At 26.8% G+C, this 26,319-nt stretch overlaps 5 protein-coding genes across 10 annotated transcripts; 2 read left to right on the forward strand and 3 right to left on the reverse strand.

Moving 5' to 3' along the window:
• Window positions 1–4,148: 4,148 nt before the first annotated feature.
• On the reverse strand, window positions 4,149–7,685 carry LOC112694505 (UPF0235 protein C15orf40 homolog). 4 transcript variants are annotated; one of them, XM_025569994.1, is made up of 4 exons: window positions 7,221–7,685; window positions 6,979–7,146; window positions 5,798–5,925; window positions 4,149–4,290 (listed from the first exon to the last, which is right to left on the reverse strand). In XM_025569994.1, exons 2-4 carry the CDS (start codon window positions 7,115–7,117, stop codon window positions 4,189–4,191), a joined length of 369 nt encoding a protein of 122 aa, XP_025425779.1. In that variant the 5' UTR covers window positions 7,118–7,146; window positions 7,221–7,685; the 3' UTR covers window positions 4,149–4,188. The 4 variants fall into 4 exon arrangements, with proteins under 4 accessions (XP_025425779.1, XP_025425778.1, XP_025425777.1 ...); XM_025569993.1 differs by having other exon boundaries at window positions 7,225–7,684; XM_025569992.1 differs by having other exon boundaries at window positions 6,979–7,680.
• A 1,768-nt stretch (window positions 7,686–9,453) lies between these two features.
• LOC112694526 (mediator of RNA polymerase II transcription subunit 9) lies at window positions 9,454–11,237 on the reverse strand. 2 transcript variants are annotated; one of them, XM_025570023.1, is made up of 4 exons: window positions 11,104–11,237; window positions 10,946–11,042; window positions 9,643–9,783; window positions 9,454–9,537 (listed from the first exon to the last, which is right to left on the reverse strand). In XM_025570023.1, exons 1-3 carry the CDS (start codon window positions 11,172–11,174, stop codon window positions 9,643–9,645), a joined length of 309 nt encoding a protein of 102 aa, XP_025425808.1. In that variant the 5' UTR covers window positions 11,175–11,237; the 3' UTR covers window positions 9,454–9,537. The 2 variants fall into 2 exon arrangements, with proteins under 2 accessions (XP_025425808.1, XP_025425807.1); XM_025570022.1 differs by lacking the exon at window positions 9,454–9,537 and having other exon boundaries at window positions 9,578–9,783.
• LOC112694525 (RING finger protein 113A) lies at window positions 9,944–10,952 on the reverse strand. Its single transcript, XM_025570021.1, has one exon. The coding sequence runs from the start codon at window positions 10,895–10,897 to the stop codon at window positions 9,959–9,961; it is 939 nt and encodes a 312-aa protein (XP_025425806.1). The 5' UTR covers window positions 10,898–10,952; the 3' UTR covers window positions 9,944–9,958.
• Window positions 11,238–11,338: 101 nt separating the features above from the next.
• Window positions 11,339–14,547, forward strand: LOC112694524 (E3 ubiquitin-protein ligase MGRN1-like). The gene is made up of 13 exons (XM_025570020.1): window positions 11,339–11,428; window positions 11,517–11,636; window positions 11,979–12,097; window positions 12,261–12,463; window positions 12,526–12,713; window positions 12,799–12,953; window positions 13,013–13,234; window positions 13,298–13,455; window positions 13,529–13,622; window positions 13,689–13,814; window positions 13,955–14,057; window positions 14,125–14,243; window positions 14,335–14,547. The coding sequence occupies exons 2-13, from the start codon at window positions 11,549–11,551 to the stop codon at window positions 14,458–14,460; spliced, it is 1,701 nt and encodes a 566-aa protein (XP_025425805.1). The 5' UTR covers window positions 11,339–11,428; window positions 11,517–11,548; the 3' UTR covers window positions 14,461–14,547.
• Window positions 14,548–21,333: 6,786 nt separating this feature from the next.
• On the forward strand, window positions 21,334–25,092 carry LOC112694488 (T-cell immunomodulatory protein). Of its 2 annotated transcripts, none has more exons than XM_025569963.1 (5): window positions 21,334–21,435; window positions 21,558–21,692; window positions 22,707–23,349; window positions 23,738–24,393; window positions 24,449–25,092. In XM_025569963.1, the coding sequence occupies exons 2-5, from the start codon at window positions 21,675–21,677 to the stop codon at window positions 24,962–24,964; spliced, it is 1,833 nt and encodes a 610-aa protein (XP_025425748.1). In that variant the 5' UTR covers window positions 21,334–21,435; window positions 21,558–21,674; the 3' UTR covers window positions 24,965–25,092. The 2 variants fall into 2 exon arrangements, with proteins under 2 accessions (XP_025425748.1, XP_025425749.1); XM_025569964.1 differs by lacking the exon at window positions 21,334–21,435 and adding an exon at window positions 21,465–21,493.
• The last annotated feature ends 1,227 nt before the right edge of the window (window positions 25,093–26,319 follow it).

Consider the following 26,319-nt stretch of genomic DNA (forward strand, 5'->3'; position numbering starts at 1 on the left):
CTTGGATGACCGTTTGGGTTTCTGTTGAGGAGCTGAGAAATTGGACTCTTGGGCGTTGTCAATACCAGGCAATGGTAGCCAAGTACAGTCTTTTATTTTTTGTTGTCGATACTTTTTAGATAGAATGTCTATTAAACCTGGCCTATATAAAATTCTTAGATGGTTATATTCAACAATAGCACTATCCTTGGTTTTCACCTGACAGGGATCAAAATTAATTAAGTGAATTCCCTGGAGGCTCATCACGATACGGTCGTAGCTATTTCGGTAACTAATAAATTCATTCAATTCATAAGAGTATTCAACCTTTCATCAATGTTTTTTTATGACGTTACCACGTAAAATTATCATCAATATACCGACGAATATTATTAAAATATTCTGCATTTGAATAATTATATTATATTTTGTATTAAAATAAAATAAATTTACGAAAAAGTTATTATGTTTTATAAATATATATATTTAAGTAAACTACAAACAATTTCTTATTACCATATTGTAACGCTATTTGAAAGAAAACGTTTTTGCGTGATATGCACGCCACTTCATACGTATAGAAATACACTCTCTAAAGCGGCATTAATTTTGAAAAAAATTCAACTTTTAGATTTTCTCTTTAGTTACACTGTAAAACCTACCTTTGTGTCAAATTTCACGTTTCTACCTATACGGGAAATGTCTTATAATTTTGATGATCGTGAGTGAGTGAGTCAGTAACAAAATTATAAATTTTGAAATCCTCCCATTTCAAAATGGTACAATATTAAAGGCTCATTTTCTTACAGAGTCCTAAGCTACTAGAAATTAATCTGTGTTTTAAATTTCAAAAGTATATCCTAAAAGGAAACAGAGATATATGGACTAGAAAAACTGGACGAATTGGTTCATGTAAAGATACTCTGGCATTACTGGAACTTGGCCGGCGCACTGTTGTGCGCTCAGATAATACAAAAGTATTTATTATTGTAGTGTATAAGGGTTAAGTGCTTATGGGCAAGGCCGGATTAAGCATCTATTGGACCCGGGGCTGAAATTTTATATGGGCCCTTTTGACAAAACATGCTTTACTAAGCTGCTCGCAAAACGATACATTTTTTTAACTATTTCACAAATTGTCAATTGCATTAAAAAATTATATAATTAATAGGTATATACAATTTAGGTCTATAAAACTACTAATTTTAGTATGATAAAAAATGTGTATCGGCTTAAAATTTTTTGGGCCCCTTTCACTTGGATACTCGAGAGGGCCCCGGGTAGGAATGGGCACTTTTACACAAAATAAAATCATGAACATGTCTGGGAAAAGTTCCCGGGAATATTCCCCATGTCAGAAATGTGTAGGAAAAGTTTGTTTTAAAAAAATTATCTTTCATATTGACTAGGTACTTATGATGTTTTAAAATAGTAGAGACATTCGATAAACAACCCACAAGTTATAACAAGCGCATTATGTTATTTTATATTATGTACACATATACCTACTTACATACCACATACGCTGGTTGTTGACGTTATACGCGATAAGTTTGTATTTTCTCAATAATTATTATTTTCCACTAAAAAAAAGAACTAAGAGTTAAAATAAGAAGTATTCATGGAACATACTATCAGGAAAATAGTAAAATTATAAAATCAATTACTACAGGTCTTGATACACCAAATTGATCTCTTTTTTGAATTCATTTTCTGACCCATTCTCTCCTATTTTTCACTGTACACTTTTTTTTGTTTTAAAACTATTATTTCACCAATAACTAATCATAGAATGAATTACTTCTTCAGACATGATTTTAAGATTTGGAAAATTGAAATTGTCATATATGTTTACACAAAAAAAAGTACTATATCGTACAGAATTAAGTACCTACTATATAAAATATTAGTATACTCGTAAGACAGTAGCTGATGTTGCTTGCATGTAGGAACTGTCATATATTCATATGACAGTTCTATCGTGACAGTACTGTCGCTGTGTAAACTCACCTTAAAACTAATAATTATAACATTGGGTAAAGTTGGAAAAGTAGTCTGAAAGAAAACTCCCGGGAAAATAACTTTTCCCAAGAACTTTTACCGGGAACATTTCTAATTGGACATCACTAGCCCCCCTTAATCCGGCCTTGCCTATGGGTTAGTGATAAAAAAAAAATGTAGCCTCCCATAAATAAGATCTTATATCTCATATAAATTTCTAAAACAAAATGTAATAACTAGGTTGCGGATTTATATATATTTAAAACTAAAAAATATGTACATATTTATGTATTTATTTTTGTCCAAATATGTAATTAAAAATACAAGTATACAGAAGCGGACGCAGAAAAAAATTTCGGAGGGGAGAGGGATTTGAAAAAATAAGAATAATTACCGTTAGGCCCGTATTTAAAAATTTCGCACCCCTGGCATATTATTTTATAAGTCCCCCACCCAAAAAAAAAAATAAATAAATAATAATAATATAACACATTATTTCATCCATAATTGTGATACTTTAATATTCAAATATTACTTATAAATGAAAATCCTTAAATATTTTATTTAATCAACAAATTAAACAAATTATAACATAATAAAACATATTTTCTTATTATTTAATTTTTTTTTCATTAGGTACATCATTTTTAAAATTAATTTTGCTAAAATATTTTGCCACCCCTGAGACTTGACGCCCCCGGACATGTGCCTATCCGTGCCCCCTCTAAATACGGGTCTGATTACCGTTATTTTTAAATAATTGACTATTGACTATAGATTGACTATTGTCGATTGTTATTACATGACCATACAACACAAAATTTAGGGAAACCCGTCAATCATAATGTACCATTCTAAATAATATTATATCGATTGCGTATATTTATTTATTTTTACTTACTGATAATAAGCAACTTACAAACACGCATTATTTGTACGAAGTATTGCCATCATGGAATTCCAAAAATTTGAGTTTTAAGTACCTATACCTTTTAGAACATTTGAAAAATTACAAATTATTACTAATTCACTTTTCTTAACAAAACATTTTTTTTCTAGCATATTTTAATCGTTTTTTGAACAATTCATTTTTTTTAAGGTACATAAGGTAGGTAATAATATTTAACTACGTTTTAAATTAATCATCCATTCATTCAGGGAGGGGTTTGAACCCTCAAAACCCTTCCCTGTGTCCGCCACTGCAAGTATAAATACGTAAAATGAAAATAATTTAATTTTCAATAAAAATTGTAAGTTAGGTGTATAATAATATATTTAAACTATACGTTCGATTATTATTTATAATATTATGAACTTTAGTAAATTCATTGAAGTACAGGATCCTCGTCGTCAGTAGAACCCTGGACAAACAAGTTTTCAAAAGTAAATCAACGACAATTGAGTTGTAATACGTTGTTGTAGCGACTAAAGGCCTTTCCACGTAAACAGAAGTTAAAGGAGCAAATTTGTAAGCTCCTTATTTAGGAGAACTAAAGTGAGCTTCGTGATGTACGACTAGCGCAGTCAGTCATTTCTAGTATAATTGTAACCGGATTTAACGGCGATTTATTCAAAATAGGGGAATAAAATAAAATAAAATAAAAGTATAATATGGAAAATATGTAAATCATATGAAATATGTAATCATATATAGTATCAACCATAGCTTAAAACATTCAGATAATCCTGAAACATATTTTTAAAGAAGAATTATTTGACTACCATCAATCATGATATATTATGTATATATGCACAAAACAAATCCGCACTCTAATAATAATCATGCAAGTTATGATTATCTTAATATGATAGACAGTGGCGCCCATTCTATTGTTAGGAGTAGCAGCTGCTAAATTTTTTTTTTTAAATTTTTTTCAAGGCATGGATGAGTATAATATCTTGCTACACCTGAAAAATATGTTTGGGCGCCACTGATGATAAATATAATTACATTACAAATTTAAGATATAAATATTAGTTTAATCACAAAATATCTACATCAAGGTATTAAAAAAATATAAACATTATTTAACAAAGACTAATTTTATGAACATTTTAACAATCAGTATACCTTTTTTCATGAATAATTATTTTATTTTAAAAAAAAGTTTATATTTAGCTTATAATTTGTTAAACAATGAATTTACATGTATAAATATATTTTCACATGAGATATTAATTTTTAAATAATAATAAGTGATTTTTCAACTAATGATTAAATTTAATTACTTCATTGATTTTTTCAGTAACATCTTCTATTCCTAATGATGTTTCATGAATTATTACAATTTTACTTCTTGATCTCGAACCCTAAAATTAATTTAAAATTATATAACTACATTAAAGCATACATAAAATAATTCAAATTCAAATTTAATACAATCTTAAACTTGTTAAAATACTAAGCACTAATTAACAAATCAAGTTTTTAATTAAGAATTTTATACTGACGAAATTTCAACTGCTCTCGAACACAAAGAATACTGCTCCGGACTTTTTTTAAATATTGCCCAAGCATTCGATAAAGTCTGGCACGACGACCTATTATACAAATTAAAACTTTTCATGCCAGCTCCCTACTATCTTATTATTAAATCTTATCTACAAAATTGTTCATTTGTCGTACGACAGGGTAACGATATCTCATCTACTCACTCAATATACGCTGGAGTCCCTCAGGGTAGTGATTTATCCCCTGATCTATATAATATATTTACAGCTGACATCCCCCAATCTAATAACACCCTTCTTGCAACATACGCTGATGACACCACTATTCTTTCCTCCAGTTCAAATCCTAACCTAGTTTCAACTGCACTTCAGGATCATGCAAATAAAATCGACGAATGGGCCAAAAAATGGAAAATTAAAATAAATACAGATAAATCTGTGCAAGTTACTTTCACGTTAAAAAAATCTCCCCGTGAGTGCCCTCAATTATTCATGAATAACGTTCTCATCCCTGTCCGAAATGAAATAAAGTACTTAGGCATAACACTTGATAAACGACTGACTTGGGGTCCCCACCTAAAAGAAAAAAGAAAAGCAGCGAACAATAGACTTCATCTCCTCCGACCACTCCTCAACTCCAAAATACCACTCCAAAACAAACTTATTATATATAAGTCAATTATAAGACCAGTCTGGTCTTATGGAATAGCAATCTGGGGTCCTGCCATGCCCTCAAACATTAGACCAATTCAGGCTTTTCAATCAATTGCACTTCGGCTAATAACCAAAGCCCCATGGTACGTTTCAAACTTATCCTTACATAATGATTTATTTAAAAATAACAACTACCACTGAACTAGCAAAAAACATGTACAAACGTTTCCACCAAAATCTAAACACACATAGCAATACTCTAATATCAGACATGTCCACCATCACTCTCCCAAAAAAACCCACCACGCAGACTAAAGCGTAAATGGTGTAGAGACCTATTAAATTAGTATTGGAGGTGTTACCATTGGGTTTCTTCCTCAACACGATATTCTTGCTACTTTATTCTATGTAAATATATCAAATTTGCTTATTGTTATTATTGTATATAGATTGTAAATTGTCTTTCTTAATAAAAAAAAAAAAAAAAAAATTAAGAATTTTGAAAATAATAGCTCAAAACATTAGTTACATTAGATGAATAAAAATCAGATGGTTAAATTTTTTACATTAATGATTAAACATAATATATCCAAGTAAACCATAGTAATTTATCTATCATGGAGTTAATTAATAACTCATTAGTACCTAATGAGTAATATTTTTTATTCAATATAAAAATATATTTATGATAGAAGGTTAAAATCAAACTTACTCTATCTAAAGTTAAATCACTTTTTCTTAAACCTAGTACTTTTGAAAGATATTTTATTAATTCTGCATTAGCTTCACCATCAGTTGGGGGTGCGTTTATTTGAACACCAACACCATCAGAACTTAGATCTTAAAAAAACAACATTAATTATAAATTAAACATAAAAACAATATAAAAACAATAAATACAAAATCAATAGAAGGTAGCTTGGATCGATTAAATTTTAAATCAATATCTACTTAATTTTAAGTAGGTACTTTCAACCATAAATATGATACAAAATTGTTCAATATGATTGAATTATAATTTTTAAATATATTTGCTTAATAAAGATACAAATTACAATACTTTTAAAATACTGCTTGAATGTATAAAATAATATCTGACATAGTTAAGTACCTACAATATTTTTAGTTTCAAAGATTTTGAAAGTATTTACAGTATTCAATATAATTAACCCCAGTTTGTCTGTGGAATGATCTATGTACATATTGTAAATATGTAAATACATAAAAATTAATGTTTGTTCAAATACAATAGAATCATAACGTTTATATTAGGTAATGAAAACATTTCAAGTTCAATAGAAGTGTTCTCAAATAAAAAAAGTAAAAACTTGTTACTGATTTTTCTATTAAAAAAAAAAATAATATAAATATACCATTATATTATATTTATTTTAAACAAAAATAAAAGGTACTCATTTAAAATTTTCCTTAAATACTATACAGAATTACACTATTTTATTTATTTAATAATATTATAAATTTGAATTTAGCGGATAATTCTAGGAAATGTTTTATTATCCATAGCTGCCACCATATTCCACAGATAAACGAGAGTACACTATATTTTTTATCTTCTAAAAGACTCTAAAGTTTAGTATTTAGTTTATCATACATCATCACATGCAATAACATTTTTATTATTACAGTATTATACTACAATTTATTTAAAAAATTAGTATAAATGCATACAATTTATACTTTTTTGTTTTAACAAAACTTAATCCTTTTTTATAAACCATATATCCATCACAAAAATACAATTTGTGATCAATTAATTCACAAAAATATTGATGGAAGCTAATAAGGATATTTTAAATTATACTAAAGCCCAAATGATGAACATACATTAGTTGTAATTTGAAAAAAGTTTATCAACATTGGTATCATTCAAACCTGTTATATTGTTGTTTTTAGCTCCAGGCTTAGCATTTATTTTTATGATAATGCCACCAGATTTGTTTATTGTTATTGGTCCTGTCTGAATAATGGTTTCTAATTTTTCTTTGACTGGTTTAACGCTTTTCTTGGGCATAATTTTTGCTATTTTCGTGGAAAAAGTAACTACATTAAAAAATCTCATTAGTAAAAAATTGTACTGTGTTAAATATGAGAGAAGATTTAAAATTTAAGAGTACCTACTCAAACCATTACGGATGCGTAGATAATGTACATTCCGCTAGCAATATTTGATAAGACAACTAGGGGCACCTAAAATCTATTGCTGATTGTCAATTTGTACGCAGAATTGCCTATTCTAAATCCTTAAAAACATCTTGGAGTACTCTTTGAAAAATGTATTGCTGATGATCAATTTGCATAATGAGATGCCTATCATCAAATAACTAATACTAATATTTATTATATTTTTTGTACCCAGCTACTGAACAATGTTACAGTTGTTGCTAGATAAATTGAGACGGCGGTGGCGGCACTTTTCATGAAGTGTAGCCCAAACTAGTCGCTGGCAGTGTGGTGCAAAAGTCACACAGTTGGCATACTGATGTGCCGTGGGTAAATACCCGAAGGGTAGGAAAATATTTTGAGTGTTTACCCACTATAATATTTACCTACCAAAAATTTGGATAAATATTTTTTTTTATTGTCAAACATAATTATTTTTATTAAATAAATTTCATTTTAAAATTTGAAGCGTTTTGTTTAGTTTTTAAATTCTTAGATTTATTTGTTTTCCCATTAAAATTGTTATTGGTTTCAAAGTGAATAAAATTAACAAAAACTTCATAAATATAATTTATGTACTCTAATCATCAGATTTGGAAAAACACGAAAAAGTCAGGAAACAATCATAAAAAAGTATTGTGATACCTATAAATTGGTTTTAGCATTACAAATAAATTTATTCAATTTATCGGGTAAATACTCGGTATTTAACTGAAATTATATTTACCGGGTATTTGCCCATCATTAAGGCTGGGGCCACAGGAGCGTACAAAATGCGTCGACACGCACGTACTTTTTGATGCACGTCGTAGGACTACTTTATCGGTGATGAAAGCAGACACACGAGTAACGCACGTTAATAAGGATGTCAAATTTTATCGACGTATTATCTCTTCAACGCAAGTACAACGGACGTCGAAAATATCAACGCCAAAATTAAATTTGTATTGTTTTTAAATATGAACGTCAGCTGCTTGCGTGGTCACACGGGCGCACTTTCGTACGCAGTACACACGTTCAGTGGCGTAGCCAAGGGGGGGGGGGGCTAAGGGGGCTATAGCCTCCCATGGGCCGTGTTTATATGTATAATGTATCTTGACTATTTAATAGAATCAATAGATGCTCGTTTTAATCAAAGGTTTATTGATGTTATGCCACTTGAAGGACTTATTCCGGCCAATTTAAATATGTATGACGATAAAAATATTATAAAACCTGCTAAAATATATGTCCAAAATCTCCATGATGATACCTCATCTACAATCAGAGCTGACCTGTTTATATGGGGGCAACAATGGAGTCAAAATACTATTCCAAAACCGAATTCTGCTCTTGATTCACTCTCTCATCCACCAATCTTCGACCTAACATTAAAATACTTTCACAATTATTCGCCACGTTACCAGTTACCTCTTTCACTCCGGAAAGAACGTTTTCAGCACTTAATCGCTTAACATTTTTTTTAAGAAGCACCATGTCGGAAAATAGACTGAATGGGTTAGCTATGGCTAATATAAATAAAAAAGAGCAATTCGATGAAAGTAAAATAATAACTGAATTTGCCAGAAATTAGCTTAAGAGAATGCAGCTGTCAGAGTGGAGCAAGTGACTGAACACTGAAACCAAAATTATTATTATTATTATAAATTATATGTATATTAATAAATATTTTTAAAACTACTAAAATGCTTGAATTACGTTTAGAAACTTGGTGGTAGATGGTAAGGGGGTTAAGGGTGAATTCTCATATCCTCTCTTACCTTACTTATTCAAAAAAATTGGTTAGCCACCCCCCCTCCCATTTAAAAATCCTGGCTACGCCACTGCACACGTTAACCAGACTTTTCTAACCACCCGTCCACGTGTGGTTACCACTTAAAAAATGTTGATTTTTCATTATATAAGTAATAAAGCTCTATTAATTAACATAAATATAGGTTAATGAATAATCAAAATAATCTTTGGATTTTTAAAAAACTCAAACTAACCTGCAAAGAACAGTTTAACAACTAATGAAAAATAGAAAAATAATCACATACATAAATTAAATTATTTTAAATATGTCTTAAGGTATTAAAAATATTTAAATCATGTAGGTGCATAAAATTATGGCTGTACTTTTTTTTAGTAAATAATTGTAAACTAGTTTATTAAATGTAATACAATATTGAATTTGTGGTATAAATATATAAAATAGATACCTAACAAAAATAATAACTAAATGCTACAAAAGTTCTTTAGCACTAACTTTGCACTGCATTGACTTAATTTCTTAAAATAAAAAAGAACAAGTATATTAGTTATATAAATTAATTTTTTTACGTAGATACACAATTTCTTACAAATATTATTTTTTGAAATAATCAAAAATCATACTTAATATTTTGGTACATCAAATGAATACATGTGTCTATATTTTAGTAATAGTTGTCTTTTCATTTGTAAGGACTGCCGGAGATCATCCATAGCTTTCAATTGCTGTTCACTGTTATATTGAACTCCAGGTAGCTTACGAATCTAAAATAGTAAAATATTCTTGTTTGTTGAAATATAAGAAATATTATCTAAAATTCTAACTAATTCTTTAACTTTCGTTAAATGTTAAGAATTGAAAAATAAAAATCATTTAATATTAATTAATACATGAATAAATAATTAATTTAATGAACAATTTTAAGTAAATTAATAATAGTTAATCTGATTCTTCATCAGAAGTGCATTGATGTATCATATTATTTGTGTTAGCTGCATTAAGTTTTTCTATAATAACCGTGGCTGGATCAAAAAATCCTCCTGTTTGTTTTTCGCAAACAAAACATTTTGTACTTTTTTTATAATGAGCTAAAGCACACTTTTCACAGAAATAATGTTTGCACTTAGTCATTACAGGATTGACATAAGAACCTCGGCATATCAAGCATTTAAATGGCAAAAAATTATCATCATCTTCTTTGATTTCATACTTTGATGGATCATCACCATCTGAATCACCTTCTTGATTAGATTCCATTTCCAATTGCCAACCAAATTTATAATCTGACCGATCATGTAAGAATTTGCAACTATCACCAAAACCACAAAATCCAGTTTCCTTGTAATCTTTACAAATATCAGGTTGATAATCCCAACGAACTGTAGAACGTAAATTTGCTGGTGCTCTTATAGGTCCTTTTCGTACCATTCCACTAGATGCATTACCAAGAGCTGTATCTTTTTTCTCATAGTATTGAGTATAATTTGCTAAGCCTCTGTAAACTTTATCATCTTCTTTACCTTTAAGTTCTTTATTCACTTGTAGTGAGCGTTCATAAATAGCTTGAGCATCTTTATCAAGTTCTGTATCAATCTCAATGGTTGCTGTAGCACCCATATCTTTAGGCCCACTCATATCTGTATCCATTTTGGAACGATATGAAACACCAATAACTTCATGATCACTATCAGAAGAATCATTAATAAGTGCTGATGCTTTGAGTTTTTTACTAGATGTACTTTGTACAAATGGACTTAACTTTTTAGTACGTTTTTCATTAGTAACAACTGCACTTTCTTCTTCACTGCTTTCGCTTTCCGAAACAGCTCGTTTACGTCGGTTTTGAATAACTTTACGTTTTTTAAACTCCGTCGACATATTTTGTTATTTGAGTTAAATTTTTAAGTTCAAATAATTTTAACTCACCTGACTTCGTGCTTGGTCAATTTTTTTTTGCAGATCTTGAATTTTCTGAGTTATTTCTTGAGCTGACTTTTGAGGTTCGTGATTTTCTCTTTCACTACTATAAACAGAACGGTTAACCTGTTAACAACTTTCGAAGAACATTTGAAGACTCCTTTTACCTTTTGATAATGTCATGTATTAGAGGTAAAAAATCTGTATCCACATCGTTGACTGTAATATTATTTTCCATATTCGATGTTTTAAATGATTTATATTTTAGTACTTAATATTTTATGGTCAATAAGTTAAATGTAAACATAACAATTTAAGTAGATAATATAATCTGTATGAAGCTACATTCGGACTTTGTTTGTTATGACGTCTAAAAATATTGTTTATTCCATAGATGACGTTGTTAACGTTTAAATATATCGTCGACCTAGATTGATAATATCCTAAACATTGATAATAGTATTTTGTGAAAAATAATTTTATTTAGTTCAGGTATGTAAAGTAATAATTTTGTTTAATATTATGATTTAGATTAAAAAAACTTACATCAATTTATTGTTTGTGTTTAAATAATTTGAAGAATATTAAACTATCGTACAATTGTATAATAAAATGGGTGCATTTGTTAGTCGACAAAATGCTAGAGTAGAAGAAGTGGATAACAACTCCAATAATGCTTATAAGTATCCACCAAAGTCTGGTATGTTGGAAATTTATAAATTTATTAGAATTTATGATTTATTTTTATTGTTATTAGCAATCAAAATATTTTGTTTAAAAATACAATAATAATTAAAAATTAAACATTTTAATATGTATGTCATGTACTTAATTAATTTAAACCAATCTTAATAGATTTATACTTTTTATTTTGGTGTTGATGTCAATTAAAATATTCAATATTATTATGGAATCAAAATACTATTTTTATTTATTTTAATTAACATATTTCTAAATTATTTAATTTTTTGAAAATCTTAAATATAATTTTAAGCAATTTATCTCTGTTGTCTTCATAGTGTACATTTAATTATTTTTGCAGGAAATTATTTCAGCACTCATTTCATCATGGGTGGAGAAAAATTTGATACACCACAACCAGAAGCATATTTGTTCGGTGAAAATATGGATTTGAATTTTTTTAGTAAATGCCCTACTACAGTAAGTTATATAAAAACATAATTGTATAATTATCTTGTTTTATTTTTAAAGTTGTTATTTTCTATTTAGCACTATTCTTTTTGTTGAAATAATGCATCAATTTATTTTTAAATATGCTTGTATAAAATCTTATTTGAATATTTTTTGTTTAAAATATATTTAGTTCCCTTACCCACCACCTGAGGCTGGAGAACCAACTAAACCTCTAAAAAGTTTGGTTAATATTAGAAAAGAATCGTTGCGTTTTGTACGCACCGAAGAAGGCAAAACTATATTTAATATAGAATTTACTTTTGATTGTGATGCACCATGTTCAATAACCATTTATTATTTTTGTACTGAAGAATTTACACCTAGTGGAGTTTCGTAAGTATTAATTACTAATTTTATTATTTATTTTGATTCAATTTATTTTTTATTTTGTTTAGATTTAATTGCCGTGATCCATCTATGACATCTGAAGTTTATCATTATAAACGTGGTTCAAATCAACAATTCATACAACCATTACACATGTTTGATCCCAGTATATATAGTACTGAAGATTTAACATATATATTTAACAAAGAAGTTATTCCAATTGCCATACATTGTGTGGCTCATGATACTTCTGAAGGTTAATAAAATATACCTTTTTGTTAAACATATTATATTTCATTAAAAACATTCAAATTTAATTGTAATATATTTATATTTTCCAGAAACACGTCAGTCGCATACTACAATTGCAGTAGTAGAACAATATTCTGATGGTTCTTACATTTTAAAAGCTTTAAAACAAAAGTTGTTTGTTGATGGTCTATGCTATTTGCTTCAAGAGATATATGGCATTGAAAACAAAATAACAGAACCTAAAGTTTGTGTATTAATTTCTTATTTTCTTAAACTTTTTTTTATATACATTTATATTTGAAGGATTCTGGAGATGAAGATTTAGAAGATGGTAGTTCTGAATGTGTTATTTGTATGAGTGATATGCGAGACACATTAATTTTGCCTTGCCGTCATTTATGTTTGTGTCAGTCATGTGCAGACTCTTTACGATACCAAGCAAATAATTGTCCAATATGCCGAGTGCCATTTCGAGCTCTTTTACAAATTAAAGCTCTACAAAAAACATTAGATAATAATCATAGAGTAATATATATTAACTTAAAATATGAGAATAATTTTTTTTATATTAATTTTTTATATGCTTAGATTGATTTACGTACTCCATATGGTTATGAAACTGTTCCTTTAATTGAAGCTCTTAATGGTCCAAATTTTCGACGTTATAGTAATGCTACTAAAGTTCCTAGTGATCCTTTATTGGAATCCTCACCAGATAGTCATTGTGTTGGGCTCACTATGTCTAAGTATGTTTTATTTAAAATTGTGTATATTAAACATATACTTATCATAAATCATATAAATTAAATTGTTTTTCAGAATGAGTTTAGACAGGCTTTCAAGAAAAAAATCTTGCAGTTTAGATTCTCATGGTGAATCATTAAGTCCTAGTGATAACTCTTTAAGTTCCAATGTATGTAATACATTTATATTCATTTAGCTTTTTTTTAGTACAATGAAGATGGTTGTATTTTTTTAGGCAGCTACTTCGAGTAGTGATAAATCTTTCAAAGGATCTAATAAAGATGATGTAAAAACTAAAAATCCAGTTAAGTGTAAGGACAAAGTAAAAATAATAAATGAAAAAGCTAATCCAGAAGATGAGGTATAGTTTTATAAATATTATTTTTGTATGATATTGTAATATTAATATTATTATTATATTTATTTTTATTAAGAATTTATAAATACATGGATAAATTAGGAGTTCTATTATAATGTTTTTGTTTTTAAATATTTTATTAGATTCATGATGAAGACAGTGAAGCAGAAAAAATGTCTCCTTTATTAGAGTCTGAAAAAAGTATTGAAAAGAAAGTTGAAAATTCACAACCTATTGCTGTTGAAAGTAAAAATTTAATAAAATTTTTTTTTCTTTGTATTTAATATAAATAATAATACATTTTATTTTATAGAAAAAGAAATTAATGTTATTCTAAATCATGGAGCAGAAGATGCCGAATGTTATGGTGAATGCGCTGCACGAATGTTAGTTACACATCATAATGAAAAACCTCAACTTTCAATATCTCAGGTAAATAGTTTGATACTGTTGGTAATTCTTAAAACTTTATTTTTAAATATTTTTTAATGATTTATTTTAAATAATTGAAAATATTATTTAGGAGAGGGTATCATTACCTGGTACTCCAATGAGTACAGTAAGCCAACGTTCAAGTGGTGAGAGTTATACATCAGTTGGTTCTTCTCGTTTGTTATTAGCAGCTTATGAAAAAACCACACCAGTATAAAATAGAATAACATCAATTTAAATGTGCTACACAAAAAACTAATTTTGACTATAATCTATTTATTTCTTTATTTTTATAATTAATTATTTCTATTCTCTAGCTTAGTTAAAATTAACTGTGTATACAATTCGTATTATATACTTTATTTAATACATAAAGTGCTTTACAAATAAAAACAATTATTAATTTAAGTATGGCTGTAAAGATATTATGTAAATATGTTATGTATAATATGCATTGTTTTTGTTTATATACATAATAGTTATCATTGTTATTATAAAAATGTAAAAAATTATCACTTTTTAAGCTGCAAATATACTTATTATATGTACTAATGTACTTATTAAATATATTATTTTTTAAATGTGGTAATTTACTCCCTATAGAATATTTTAATACAATAATTGTGTTAAATTATTTTTTAGTGAATTAGTCATATACTATATATCAGGGGTGGCCAACATGTCTATGTACACGAGCCACATGTATTAATAAGATTACATTAAGAGTCAAATTATCTAATCGGTACTTCTATACTACAAAAGTAATTAGGAAAGCTAACAGTTGATAAACATATATATATATATAAATAATTAAGTCAAAATATCGTTAAAATTTGACTAATGATCATCACACAGAATTACTAAGAACAACTCTTACATCAATTCAACCAGATCTTAAGAAGCTTACTAAAAAAGTGGACATGAAAAAAATACCACGCAAACAAATTTAACTTGATGTTTAATTTTTTAATTTATTATTCATATAAATAATTATTTTTTTTTTGTTTATTAATCTGTACACTATAGCCTCGTATTTATGCAATAAAATTTTTTTTTATAAATGTATACAAAAAATTTAAATATTTTGGTTTTTGTAAATAAGACCGCGAGCCGCATACGACTATGACGAGGGCCGCATGCGGCTCGCGAGACGCAATTTGGCCACCCCTGCTATATATAATTAATGATACCATTGCCACTGTCTAGAACTCATGGTTTATATCAGATTGGCTTATAGCAACATAGCCTAACCTGATCAACTTCTTAACTTGTAGAAGAAAAGACTTCTAGAAAGCAATTTAGAAAAATTATATTTTTTTTTATGTCTATTTAAATATATTTGGACCTCTAAGTTCTAATATTTATACACAGTACTCACTATAGAGTGCAAAGTTGAGATTCCTTTTTATTTATTGATATTTTAATATCTAAAAATTAATATTATCAGTCATGAGAAATTAAATAAAAACATTCATATTACTATAAGTACCATAGCAACCAAATATTACACCCAGGACAAGACTTCAAAATATGCTCTTTTGTATTTTTAATTTAAAAATATTATAGAATTATTAGATATTTTATCTAATACCTACTCTTATAATTTTAAATTTAAATTAATGAAATACATTATTTTGTTATCATGACATTTTATCTTAATTTTTGAAATTTACTTGTTATCTACTTATTTATTCCTCATCCAATTGAACATTCATGGCCAAGATAGGACAATGTCTGATAGACCAACTAATTAGCTATAATAATATTATCTATTTATGGTTATAAAATTATTGCTACAATCGAGAGGCGATTTTTTTTGCGTTTTTGTGTTAATATTATTTTTTTATATTCATAAAAATCTACTATACATATTGTTTATAAAACTGTATATATATATATTGAAGTACAACCATAGGCGTGTTTAGGAAATATAATATATTTTTAAATTGTGAGACTTATTTTTTTTTAAATATGAAAAAATATTTATTTTTAAGCTACAATAATAGGAAAAATTTTTAACTAACACTTAAAAATAAAACCATTGTCGTTTAAAAACCATAAAAATATATATTACTATACTGATACTACCAGTACTGAATACAAACCGCACGACTTTTTTTTATTCGAGCATGGTTTTGTTGGAGGTACAGTTCGCCAAAGGGGGACACACCAGTAAATACATCCTTCAAACAAGTACTGGCATAAAAATAATCCTATTTCATTTTATATTTTTTTAACAAATATGTTTATAATATTATAAAATATTTTCCTTTACCGGAAATAATATGATTTAAAGTTATTTGGATTATAAAACTAATTATTTTGAATCAATCTCAGAATTTATAGATAGATATACGATAACTTATAATAAGTTTTTTAGAACTTTTTGTTTTAATATCAGAAGTACCAATGTTTAAAATTATGCCCTATCAAGACCAATAATCAAATACTCTTATCTAGAATGTTTTTCTAATAATTAATACACAATCATAATTATTGAGTTTTAACCTAATGACAGTATTTAATACAGTTAAAAATATAAAATTAGTTGTTATGATTATAAAAATTACATCCTCTACAATTTTACGCCTGGGGATGAATCCCCGTCTTCCGCTCCATAGTTCCACCCCTGCTTTTGCCCCCATTAAATCAAAGCTCGGGGGCGATCACCCCCTTTGCTCCCATGGAGTCGGTGCCTGTAATGTAATTTGCATGTAATTTGTAAATAAATGTGTACACAATTTGTAAACAACCTTGTAATTTACAAGCAACAGTAGTGAAAGTTAGTTTTCTAATTTATAACAAATAAAAAATAGAATGCAAACTTCTATGGACTGAAAGAGGCTCAATTAATTAGCGATTATGAACTCTGAGTTATATTTTCAGAAAACTCTATTTTCAAAATGTTATTGATAATTTAATGCAAATACAATTAAGCAAAATTCCAGGCATTTGATTTTAATTACTTGACATTACTATTTATGTTAAGTATTCATTATTTAATTAATTACATTTATACAGCAAATGAATTGTATTTTTATACAACAAATATAATATTATGATATTACTTATGATTAAAGACCGGATTTATATTCTCTTAAATATCTTAAAAATCTTAAAAATATGTAAAAATATTCGAAATTGTTCAAAAATAATCAACAAACATCAATATATGGTTTAATATGCATTTTTAAAATTTTTTTTTTTTACAAAATTCTTTTAATCATGAGGTATATACGTATATAGTTGCATATTATAATAGAATACTATTGTACTTCAGTAAGAGTATGAATATAATAAAACTATTACAATATAATCTATAGCAGGGGTCGCCAACGTTTTCAAACAAGTGAGATACATTTGACATTTAAGTCCCTAGTGATTGACATCTAGGAAAATTTAGGTCTTTAATCTTTAAATCTAATATTCCCATTATCCAATTAATCTGATTATTTTACGCGATCAACAAATAGTAGTAAAATTAAATTTTACATCGATCGATTGGCTGGCGATCCCTGGTCTTTAGTATACTTATTTTAATTAAATGTTTTATTAAAACTATTGTCACAATATTAAAAAATAACAAATAATCATATATATTAAAATAAAATAAAACAAAAAAAAAATTGGTTAACAAAAAGTAATTCTTGAATAATAATAATTTAATACAAGATATAAAATAACAATATAGGTATTATGTATGTATAAAAAAAAACAATATTTCTTTGGTGCATACAATGGTAAATATTTATTTTCTGAAGAATAAAAAATAAACTTGAAATACTATTTAAATTTTGTTATATGAATTAACAATAATATATTTTATATATTAACTGTACCTATGTTAGTTTTTCTATCTCTTAAAATTTGTCTATAGAAACTAAATGAACATTCAACATCAACAGATATTAGAGGTGCAAACTTCATGTCAACAACTACATTAGGTGTAAAATTTTCTGGGAGATTTTCATTGTTTCCATATAAAATATTCCCAACCTTTACTAACATTTGGTAACCTTTATTTTTTTAACATAATTGAGACACTTTAGTATTTTTATTATGTTACCCGTTTCACCAGGTATATTGGTTAGTTTGCGGATAACAGTTTGTACAATCTCCAACTATGAAACAAAACTCAAATATTCTAAAATACTCTAACCCATGATATATTCTCAAATACGCAAAAGAAACTTTTTTCTATAAACTCAAAATTAAATGAATCGTCCACATTTTTTACTCTCATACAACTGCATAGACAAAGTAATGATATTTAAAAACAAATAAAGCCGGTCTTTGTTTATGATACTATTATAAATTTGATTTGATTGTTTTTGTAATAATTTATTATTAAATAAGTAGTTCATCGTTATTATTTGTGTAGGGTTATCAGATTATATCTTTTAGAATCCGGGACTTTTTAAATGGATAAATATTATACATATATAATATTATAAATATTTATATATCGCCATATGAAAGAAAAAAATACATATAAATATATTTTTTTTTTTATGAATTATGTATAGAAGCAATATAATAATAATAATAATAATAATAATAATAATAATAATAATCATAATTCATATTCTTAGTCTTTGGATCTTTTGGGGTCCAGAGATTCTTCTGTTATTTTACTACATATTTGACTGATCCATAAACTTGTTTAAATAAAGACTTGTTTCCCAAACTTTGGTCGTATAATTCTTCACAATATGTATTATTGATAGTGTTTGAAGTATGAAATATTTCACAAAAACGTGAAACATTGTATTTTTTTTTTGAAAACAAATTATAATGATTGTTTTTTATCAATTATTAATAGTACAATCCATGAGTTCTTGGTATAATCATTGATATTAACAATATTAATGCAATGAGTGTCGTGGCTGACATATTATACTATTTATACTATATTAGGGTCTTGTTTTCGGCTATTTATAGCAAAAATTGGTTTTTCCCCCAGGAATGGCTTATCGTCGACGACGATGCAAGGATGGTTCTATTATTGTGAATTGTGACTAAATATATAAGTATAATATTTATTACACAGTTGACAGTCAATAATTTATTATCGCAATCATAATCTTAACGTTATAAACTTATAACTTATATATAGTTTCTAACTAGAAAAATACGCATGGTTTATTATCATAAAATTATTATTATTATGGTGAATAGACGTCTGACGACAATATAGACCTATAGACATTTAATATTTATCATATAATCTTTTAATTTTTATAATTATTATTAGTGTACGAACATTTATTGACATAGTACGTTTTTTTATCAATTTAAAAATGTTGAATACTATTTTGAATGTATAATACCAAAAAAAACCATCACTAATGAGTATGTAATTAGTGATTGGTTTCAGTAGTATAAAATTATAAAAGTAAATTATGACAATTACATACATAAAAATAAAACTTATTTAAAAAAAAAACAAAATTTATTAAAATACTGAAATATTTCAGACATTTGAAATATTTCATGAAATATTTCATTTTTTTAAATTTTATGAAATTTTCAAACACTAATTATTGAAGCACGTTTTTATAATATACCGTTTTTATATCTAGTTATTATCTTGAATTTGTCCATGTGCTGTTCATCAGTGTATTTGAACCCGACAAAACAAAAATAAATTCAACAACTTTTAATAGCTCAGAAAATGCATGATTCTTATCAGTAAATATTTTGAAAATATATATCCATTTATTTTCTATTTTTCGACAATGCCACTCGTCATTTTATTGATTAATTTTTTCATACATTTTGAATTGCTCGAAAAACATTTATTCATCAAAATTAAGATTGTTTGACATTATAGCTTTTATAAAGATCACTGATTTTTTGACATTTTCCCAATTGACTATTGTCTTTGGGACTAATGTTATCCATAACTATGATTTTAAATTAGTTACATGTTGATTTGAATTGTTCCATTTTTTTAAATAGTCGTAACAAAGTACATAAAATTCATCACATTAACTTTCAAAATTATTTTTATTGATAATTCCTCGTCTTCAAGTTTTGTTGCGAGATTTTCAATTTCTACCGCGAGAAATCGATCCTTTCTTTTGTTTTCAATTTTCTTAATATTTTATCGAGTAAAATTTTGAAACCTGGACAAATCGCTGTCCCGAAATACTTTCTCGGACACCGGGACACTTGGTAAAAACCGGTAGCGTTCCGGAAAGACCGGGACGTACGGCAACACTATATTTGTTGGCAGTGCTTAATTTGGCGAGGGTGGTGCGCAGGGGGACGGAGCTCCTCTACTATTTTTTTTTTTTTTGTGTACCCAAACTATATTTTTTCACCGGAACGGGGGGACGCCACGTTCATCCTAATTAATGTCCAAAATAATTTATATGTGAATTTCAATTTACGTCAGTTGGAAAATTAATTTTACGATTTATACAAAATTATTTTTATGTTGGTTATAATAAGGGACAACGTCGTTATTTCTAGAAAAATATAAATAGTAATGTCTGTGAATTTGGTGTATTATACTTAATACATTGTACGGTTTATTATTAATATTGGCGAACGACGATATCGTCATTTCGGAAAAAATAAATGCCCTCACCACGACCTTAGACTAATCTTCTAAGGCCGTGGCCTGCACTAAAGAGGAAAAATAGGTAAAAACAAAAACCAAATATATGATTATATCATTCGATTTATGAGACTGCCTAGTCGCCTACAATTACCTATAGTAATTATTATTTTATTTTTATTTTCTATTGTAACATATAGGATGTTGGTATTTCTATCAAAATATATTATATTTGGAATTTAAATATTTGTTTAGTTGAAAAGTGGTATTCAAAACATATTTAAGGTTGGTGGAGGAGGGAAGAGGGACGAAGTCCTCCACGGTTTGTGTCAAATAATTGCACACGTGGAACGCAGTTTTCAAATCGTTGGACTGAGCTCCTCTAATTTTTTCTAATTTGAGCACTGTTTGTTTAATACGTATATTGTTAATATGTCCGCACAATAAAGTGTCTGGGTGATGAGGGTGACAATTTTCGTAACATCAATAACGATGATTGTTACTTCGTTAACACTGTGCTTTTTGCGCAAGTTGATAAGAACACTGATATTGAAATATGATTATTGATTAAACGCATAAACTTTTTTCATTCCTTCTGTTGAAATGTGTTATCATAATATTTCTTCAGTAAGTAGAATTTTTATACAATTATTCATTTCATAAAATTAAGAAACTCCAAGGAAATGTAATTTTTGTATTACGTTTCCATAAGTAATTTTTAATTAATTTGTTCGATATTTTGTGTACAGGATTGAAGTCAAAAACATGATTACTATGTAATCTATCCAATATAATATTATTTATGCTATGTTTTATGATAAACAAGAGAAACTATAGTTGGTAGTAAATTATTTGCAAACCCCAAAATGATATCTACTTCTAGTGTAAGTATTGTAATTTATACGTATAAATACATCTAAACCTTTAACCATGCCTGTGTTAAAATAATTATATAGTATGTGCTTTTATAATTATCTTTGTGACAAAGAAATTGATTTAATTAAAACAATTAAAATATACTTCATGCCTAAAGAACATAACCAAAGTTTTGAAATATATTAGCTTTACTTACAAATTATTCTTTTAATATGTAACATTCACTATAATAACTTCAATTTCAATGTGAATTGTTTATAAAATATAATTAATTTGAGCTGTTTTAACTACCATAATTTCATTATTTATCACCATTCACCAATGTGTGTTGATACAATCATATTTTAATTTTCTTTTTTACAATGATTTTGTACTGAAAAATATTTATAATTCAACTTTATATTAAAAGTTACCAATTTTACCAGTGGAGTTTTAGCTTTTTTTATAATTATTTTTGTTGAATATTTGAACTGTTTATGTGTACACATTGTAAACAAATAATGAAAATTAAATCTTATTTATCAGTTTTAATAATATTTAGGGTTAAAATGATATTATTTTTCCCATTAATAGGATGTATATTAATAATGAATTAACTATATTTGACTGACATAAACCTTATAATGATATTATAATATTTATCTGATCAGCAAAAAATGTCAACATTTTTAGTTTAATTCTTAAAAAATCTTGACTATTCATAAGTATTAATTTATTTTTGGTTGTTAACATCTTGAAACTAATGCAAATTCTATGATTGTTTTGATAATACACACTTTTAGAATATGTATAATTTATTTATGTAAAATTATTAAATATTTTAAGTATTATCAATATAAAAATAAATAAAATATTTTAATATTATTTTAAGTTCATTAATAGTTATGATTTACTATTGTTTTTAAATTTTCTTCTTTCTTGGGTTTATTGGGCCTTTAAGGTCATCCTGTCTCACAATCAAGGTTTTTAATATTTCTATCCTCATTAATTAAATTTAATTAAAATGTAACCTTATTTTTCAGATTCTTTTACTGCTGACTTTAAGTCAGATATGTGGTTGTGTTGACATCAGTTATCTTGTCTTTAGAAACAATGTTCAGGGTCAACCTGTTGCATTTGGTGATTTTGATTCCGATGAACTTACCGATATGTTTATTCTAAAAGACAATAGTCAATCAGTTGAAATTATGTTTGGTTCCAATGCTGAACCTTTTTTAAAGCCCGGAGCAAAAACCAAATGTAAATTTAATAACCATATCATTACATCAGTTGTACCTGGTGACTTCAATGGTGATGCTCTGATGGATTTATTAGTTACTGTCAGTAATATAACCAAACCAAAAAAAGGAATTTCCACATGGTTTGGAGAAAGTGAAACTCCAAATAATGATTTGGATGTACATATATTATGGGGTGATTTAAGTGACTTAAAATGTTCAGATGAAAATAAACCACTTTTTACTATTGTTGATCAACCTTTGGTGATAAACTATGATAACAATATGATTGTGGATTTATTCGGTGTCAAAAGAGTAGCACCAAATATAACACAAAGAATGTTTTGGTTGTTTAATTCAACTGGAAACTTTACAGAAATGCCAATGTTAAGAAATCAATCAGCAATAAGAATTCCTCAATCGCATGGATTTGTAGATATAGGAGGAGGTTAGTCATTTTATGAAATTCTTATTTTAAACAATATTTATACTTATTAATTATAATAAGTACTAAATGTGTAATATAAATGTTAGAGTTCAATTTTTTTTTACATTATTAAGCTATTAAGAAAAAAGTCTTGGTTACCAACAAACTTTTTCCTTGTTTAAAATTAAAAAAAATTCAAGTCAACCACTGTATGAATTAATATCTTGGTATTTTAAATTTATTTGTTGGATAATTTATATGAGAGTATCCCCTATCACTGAGTTTTTAGAAATTAATTTTAATTCTTTATTATTTTATGAAAATGTTCTATGAGATTAACTGAATATTATTTTTTTCTTAAATAATTTTGAGTAGAAAATAATTTAATAGGATATAATTATTTTTTCAGATGTTGCACCTGATTTATATTTGACAACTAAAGACGGGTATGAAGTATGGCTCTCTGATTCTACAGTTGATGCATTTGTTTTTAATGAAACAATCCCATTTCCTGATGATTTGACTGTTGGGAATATTGGTCAAACTGCTTTTATGGATTTACAACTTAAAGGACGCATGGATCATATTGTACCAGTTTGTTTTGATGCAAAATGTACTAACAGCACTATTTATTTTTATGATTCAACCCGCTGGTATAATTTAGGAATTAACTTTCATTATGGTAACAATGTTTGGGGATTTGTTCCGCCAAAACCTAATAAGCCATATTTAGAAACAATTACTTTGAGACCTGGTGATTTCAACATGGATGGTTACCCAGATTTATTAGGCACATTATGTCCTGGAGGAAATTCACAGAAAACTAAAGTACTCTTGATGGAAAATGTTGCTTGCTCTACAGGCTGTGAAGGGTTTGACAGAACATTTATTGTTCGATGGGATTTACTTCAGCCCATGAATGGAAACAAATACAATATCATGGGGGCATTTTATGATTTCTTTCAAAATGGTATATTAGATGTTTTGTTGGTTAGTGGAGGTGATGGAGAATATAATATGTCTGCTTTCAAGAACAGTTTGGACTACGATGCAAATTTTTTGAAAGTAAATAGATTTAAATTATTTATTATTTTTTATAGAAAATCTTTTTTTATTATAGGTTATGGTTGTTACTGGTTTGACAAACAGCAAATATGAAGCATCACCCAGTCATTTAGGAAAAAAATCTCGTACATTTGGTACTAACTTACCAGGACCAAAAGTTAGTTATCTTACAACAACTCAAGATGGTGATCCTCGTCAGGGTGTAGCTACACAGTTACCTCAGTCTGCTCACTATTCACTTTATTTGCCTTATACTATATTTGGACTTGGCCGCACTCCTAACTTTGTTGATGAACTTATTGTGTCGGTTTTAAATGAAACTCGTTCTTGGACGCAAATCATTCCGAATTCCCAAATGGTAGTTATTCCAAATCCAATAGATGAACCAAGTAGATGGAATGCTAAGCTGTTTGTTACACCTAGCCGTTTAATTTTACAAAGTGCTGCTGCTCTTGCAGGAACATGTTTGCTTATCTTGTTTATAATAGGAGTTCTATATTTTAAAGAACGTCAAGAAGATCGTATAGAAAAACGTATGGAAGCACATAAATTTCATTTTGATGCTATGTAAAAATTAAAATTGGTAAAATTATTTTTATTTTCTATTTACTGTGATTGTTATAATAAATATTCATATTTTTAACTCAGTAATAGTTACAAAATTGCTTTATTCATAGTTTTTATGTTTTTCCCAATGATTATAAAATTCAATTATTGATGTTGATAATATAGTTTTTTGAAAAGTTATAATAAATCTAAACCATCAAAATATTTAATATTTAAAAAAATAAAGATAAAGATAAAAATTAAATTTATGTTTTCATCAGATTATTTTACTAGCATTATTTAAGTAAAAATTATTAAATAATATTAAAAATTATTTTAATAGGAAAAAATGTATATGTATTAATGTACCTAAATGTATACAACTATTATATAACATTTGAATAATTATTAATAAAGGATATTATAATATGTTACTCATTGAAGTCAAATTTATAAATTATTATTTCAGAATATGAAAATATATACATTTTAAAGTATAACCTGTTATTTGAAAACTATACATTTTAAAATATTATTTGTTAATAAAAAATTATAAATTTTAACGAACATGGTAAGCTTTTTAATAATAATAACTTACATTGTTGTTTTTACCATTAAATATATAAATTAAAAAAAGGCACAAGTGATTTATTTTTCAATATTTTAAGCTATTATTATTATAATTATTTTTGATAATGATTGTTTCATTAAAATACTTTTATTATTTATTTCTTAAATAGTTTTCATCTATCTAGTTTTTATTACTGTATAGTTTCTAATTTTGAATAAAAACTGACAATATTAAATCATCTTTTTGCTACATTTAGATTAAGTCTTAATAATTATTATTTTTTCTAGTTATTATTAGTACTTTAATTAATCAATTGTAAATATTATTTTTTAAGATATATACTTTTGCAAAAATTGTAAAAACTTGAATAATAATAAATAAATTATAGTCATAATCCTTTATTATTATTATTATTATTTTACAGCTGGTAAACTATTATAATTTTAATTAGAGGAAGCGAACGCAGAGGGGTAGGTATTTAACCACCCCCACGAAATGTAAAATGTTTAGAAAAAATGTTATAAAAAAATTACCTGACCTATAAATATAATAGTTATTTCAGTTTCCCTTGGGATTTTCAAATAAAATATTTAAATATATATATTATATGAGAAATTAAGCATGCATTAATAATCAACATTTAAAATTTTTTTAAACTCTCCCTCCTATAAAATTATATTATCATTTATATATGATTGAAAATTTGATATTTTTTTAGCTTTCTTTTCGAAAATATCAATAAAATAATTTTGGTTTGGCTGTGAAAATTGTAATACTATGTTTTCATTCATATTTATAAGTAAAAAATT

This window comes from Sipha flava, unplaced genomic scaffold (genome assembly GCF_003268045.1).
Source record: "Sipha flava isolate LNK unplaced genomic scaffold, YSA_version1 130_pilon_pilon, whole genome shotgun sequence".
NCBI classification, from domain to species: domain Eukaryota; kingdom Metazoa; phylum Arthropoda; class Insecta; order Hemiptera; family Aphididae; genus Sipha; species Sipha flava.

What these genes read in the sequence shown, in the direction of transcription:
- LOC112694505 (XM_025569992.1), bottom strand. Translation starts at nt 7,165, where the DNA reads ATGAGATTTTTTAATGTAGTTACTTTTTCCACGAAAATAGCAAAAATT. An exon ending in TAAAAACAACAATATAACAG is followed by an intron (nt 5,926 to 6,978) that starts GTTTGAATGATA and finishes TGTTTTTTTAAG; the next exon opens with ATCTAAGTTCTGATGGTGTT. An exon ending in GTGATTTAACTTTAGATAGA is followed by an intron (nt 4,291 to 5,797) that starts GTAAGTTTGATT and finishes AATTAATTTTAG; the next exon opens with GGTTCGAGATCAAGAAGTAA.
- LOC112694525 (XM_025570021.1), bottom strand. Translation starts at nt 10,897, where the DNA reads ATGTCGACGGAGTTTAAAAAACGTAAAGTTATTCAAAACCGACGTAAA.
- LOC112694526 (XM_025570023.1), bottom strand. Translation starts at nt 11,174, where the DNA reads ATGGAAAATAATATTACAGTCAACGATGTGGATACAGATTTTTTACCT. An exon ending in ATACATGACATTATCAAAAG is followed by an intron (nt 11,043 to 11,103) that starts GTAAAAGGAGTC and finishes TTCTGTTTATAG; the next exon opens with TAGTGAAAGAGAAAATCACG. An exon ending in TTGACCAAGCACGAAGTCAG is followed by an intron (nt 9,784 to 10,945) that starts GTGAGTTAAAAT and finishes TTACTATTTTAG; the next exon opens with ATTCGTAAGCTACCTGGAGT.
- LOC112694524 (XM_025570020.1), top strand. Translation starts at nt 11,549, where the DNA reads ATGGGTGCATTTGTTAGTCGACAAAATGCTAGAGTAGAAGAAGTGGAT. An exon ending in ATAACTCTTTAAGTTCCAAT is followed by an intron (nt 13,623 to 13,688) that starts GTATGTAATACA and finishes GTATTTTTTTAG; the next exon opens with GCAGCTACTTCGAGTAGTGA. An exon ending in CTCAACTTTCAATATCTCAG is followed by an intron (nt 14,244 to 14,334) that starts GTAAATAGTTTG and finishes AATATTATTTAG; the next exon opens with GAGAGGGTATCATTACCTGG.
- LOC112694488 (XM_025569963.1), top strand. An exon ending in ATTTGTAGATATAGGAGGAG is followed by an intron (nt 23,350 to 23,737) that starts GTTAGTCATTTT and finishes TTATTTTTTCAG; the next exon opens with ATGTTGCACCTGATTTATAT. An exon ending in ACGATGCAAATTTTTTGAAA is followed by an intron (nt 24,394 to 24,448) that starts GTAAATAGATTT and finishes TTTTTATTATAG; the next exon opens with GTTATGGTTGTTACTGGTTT.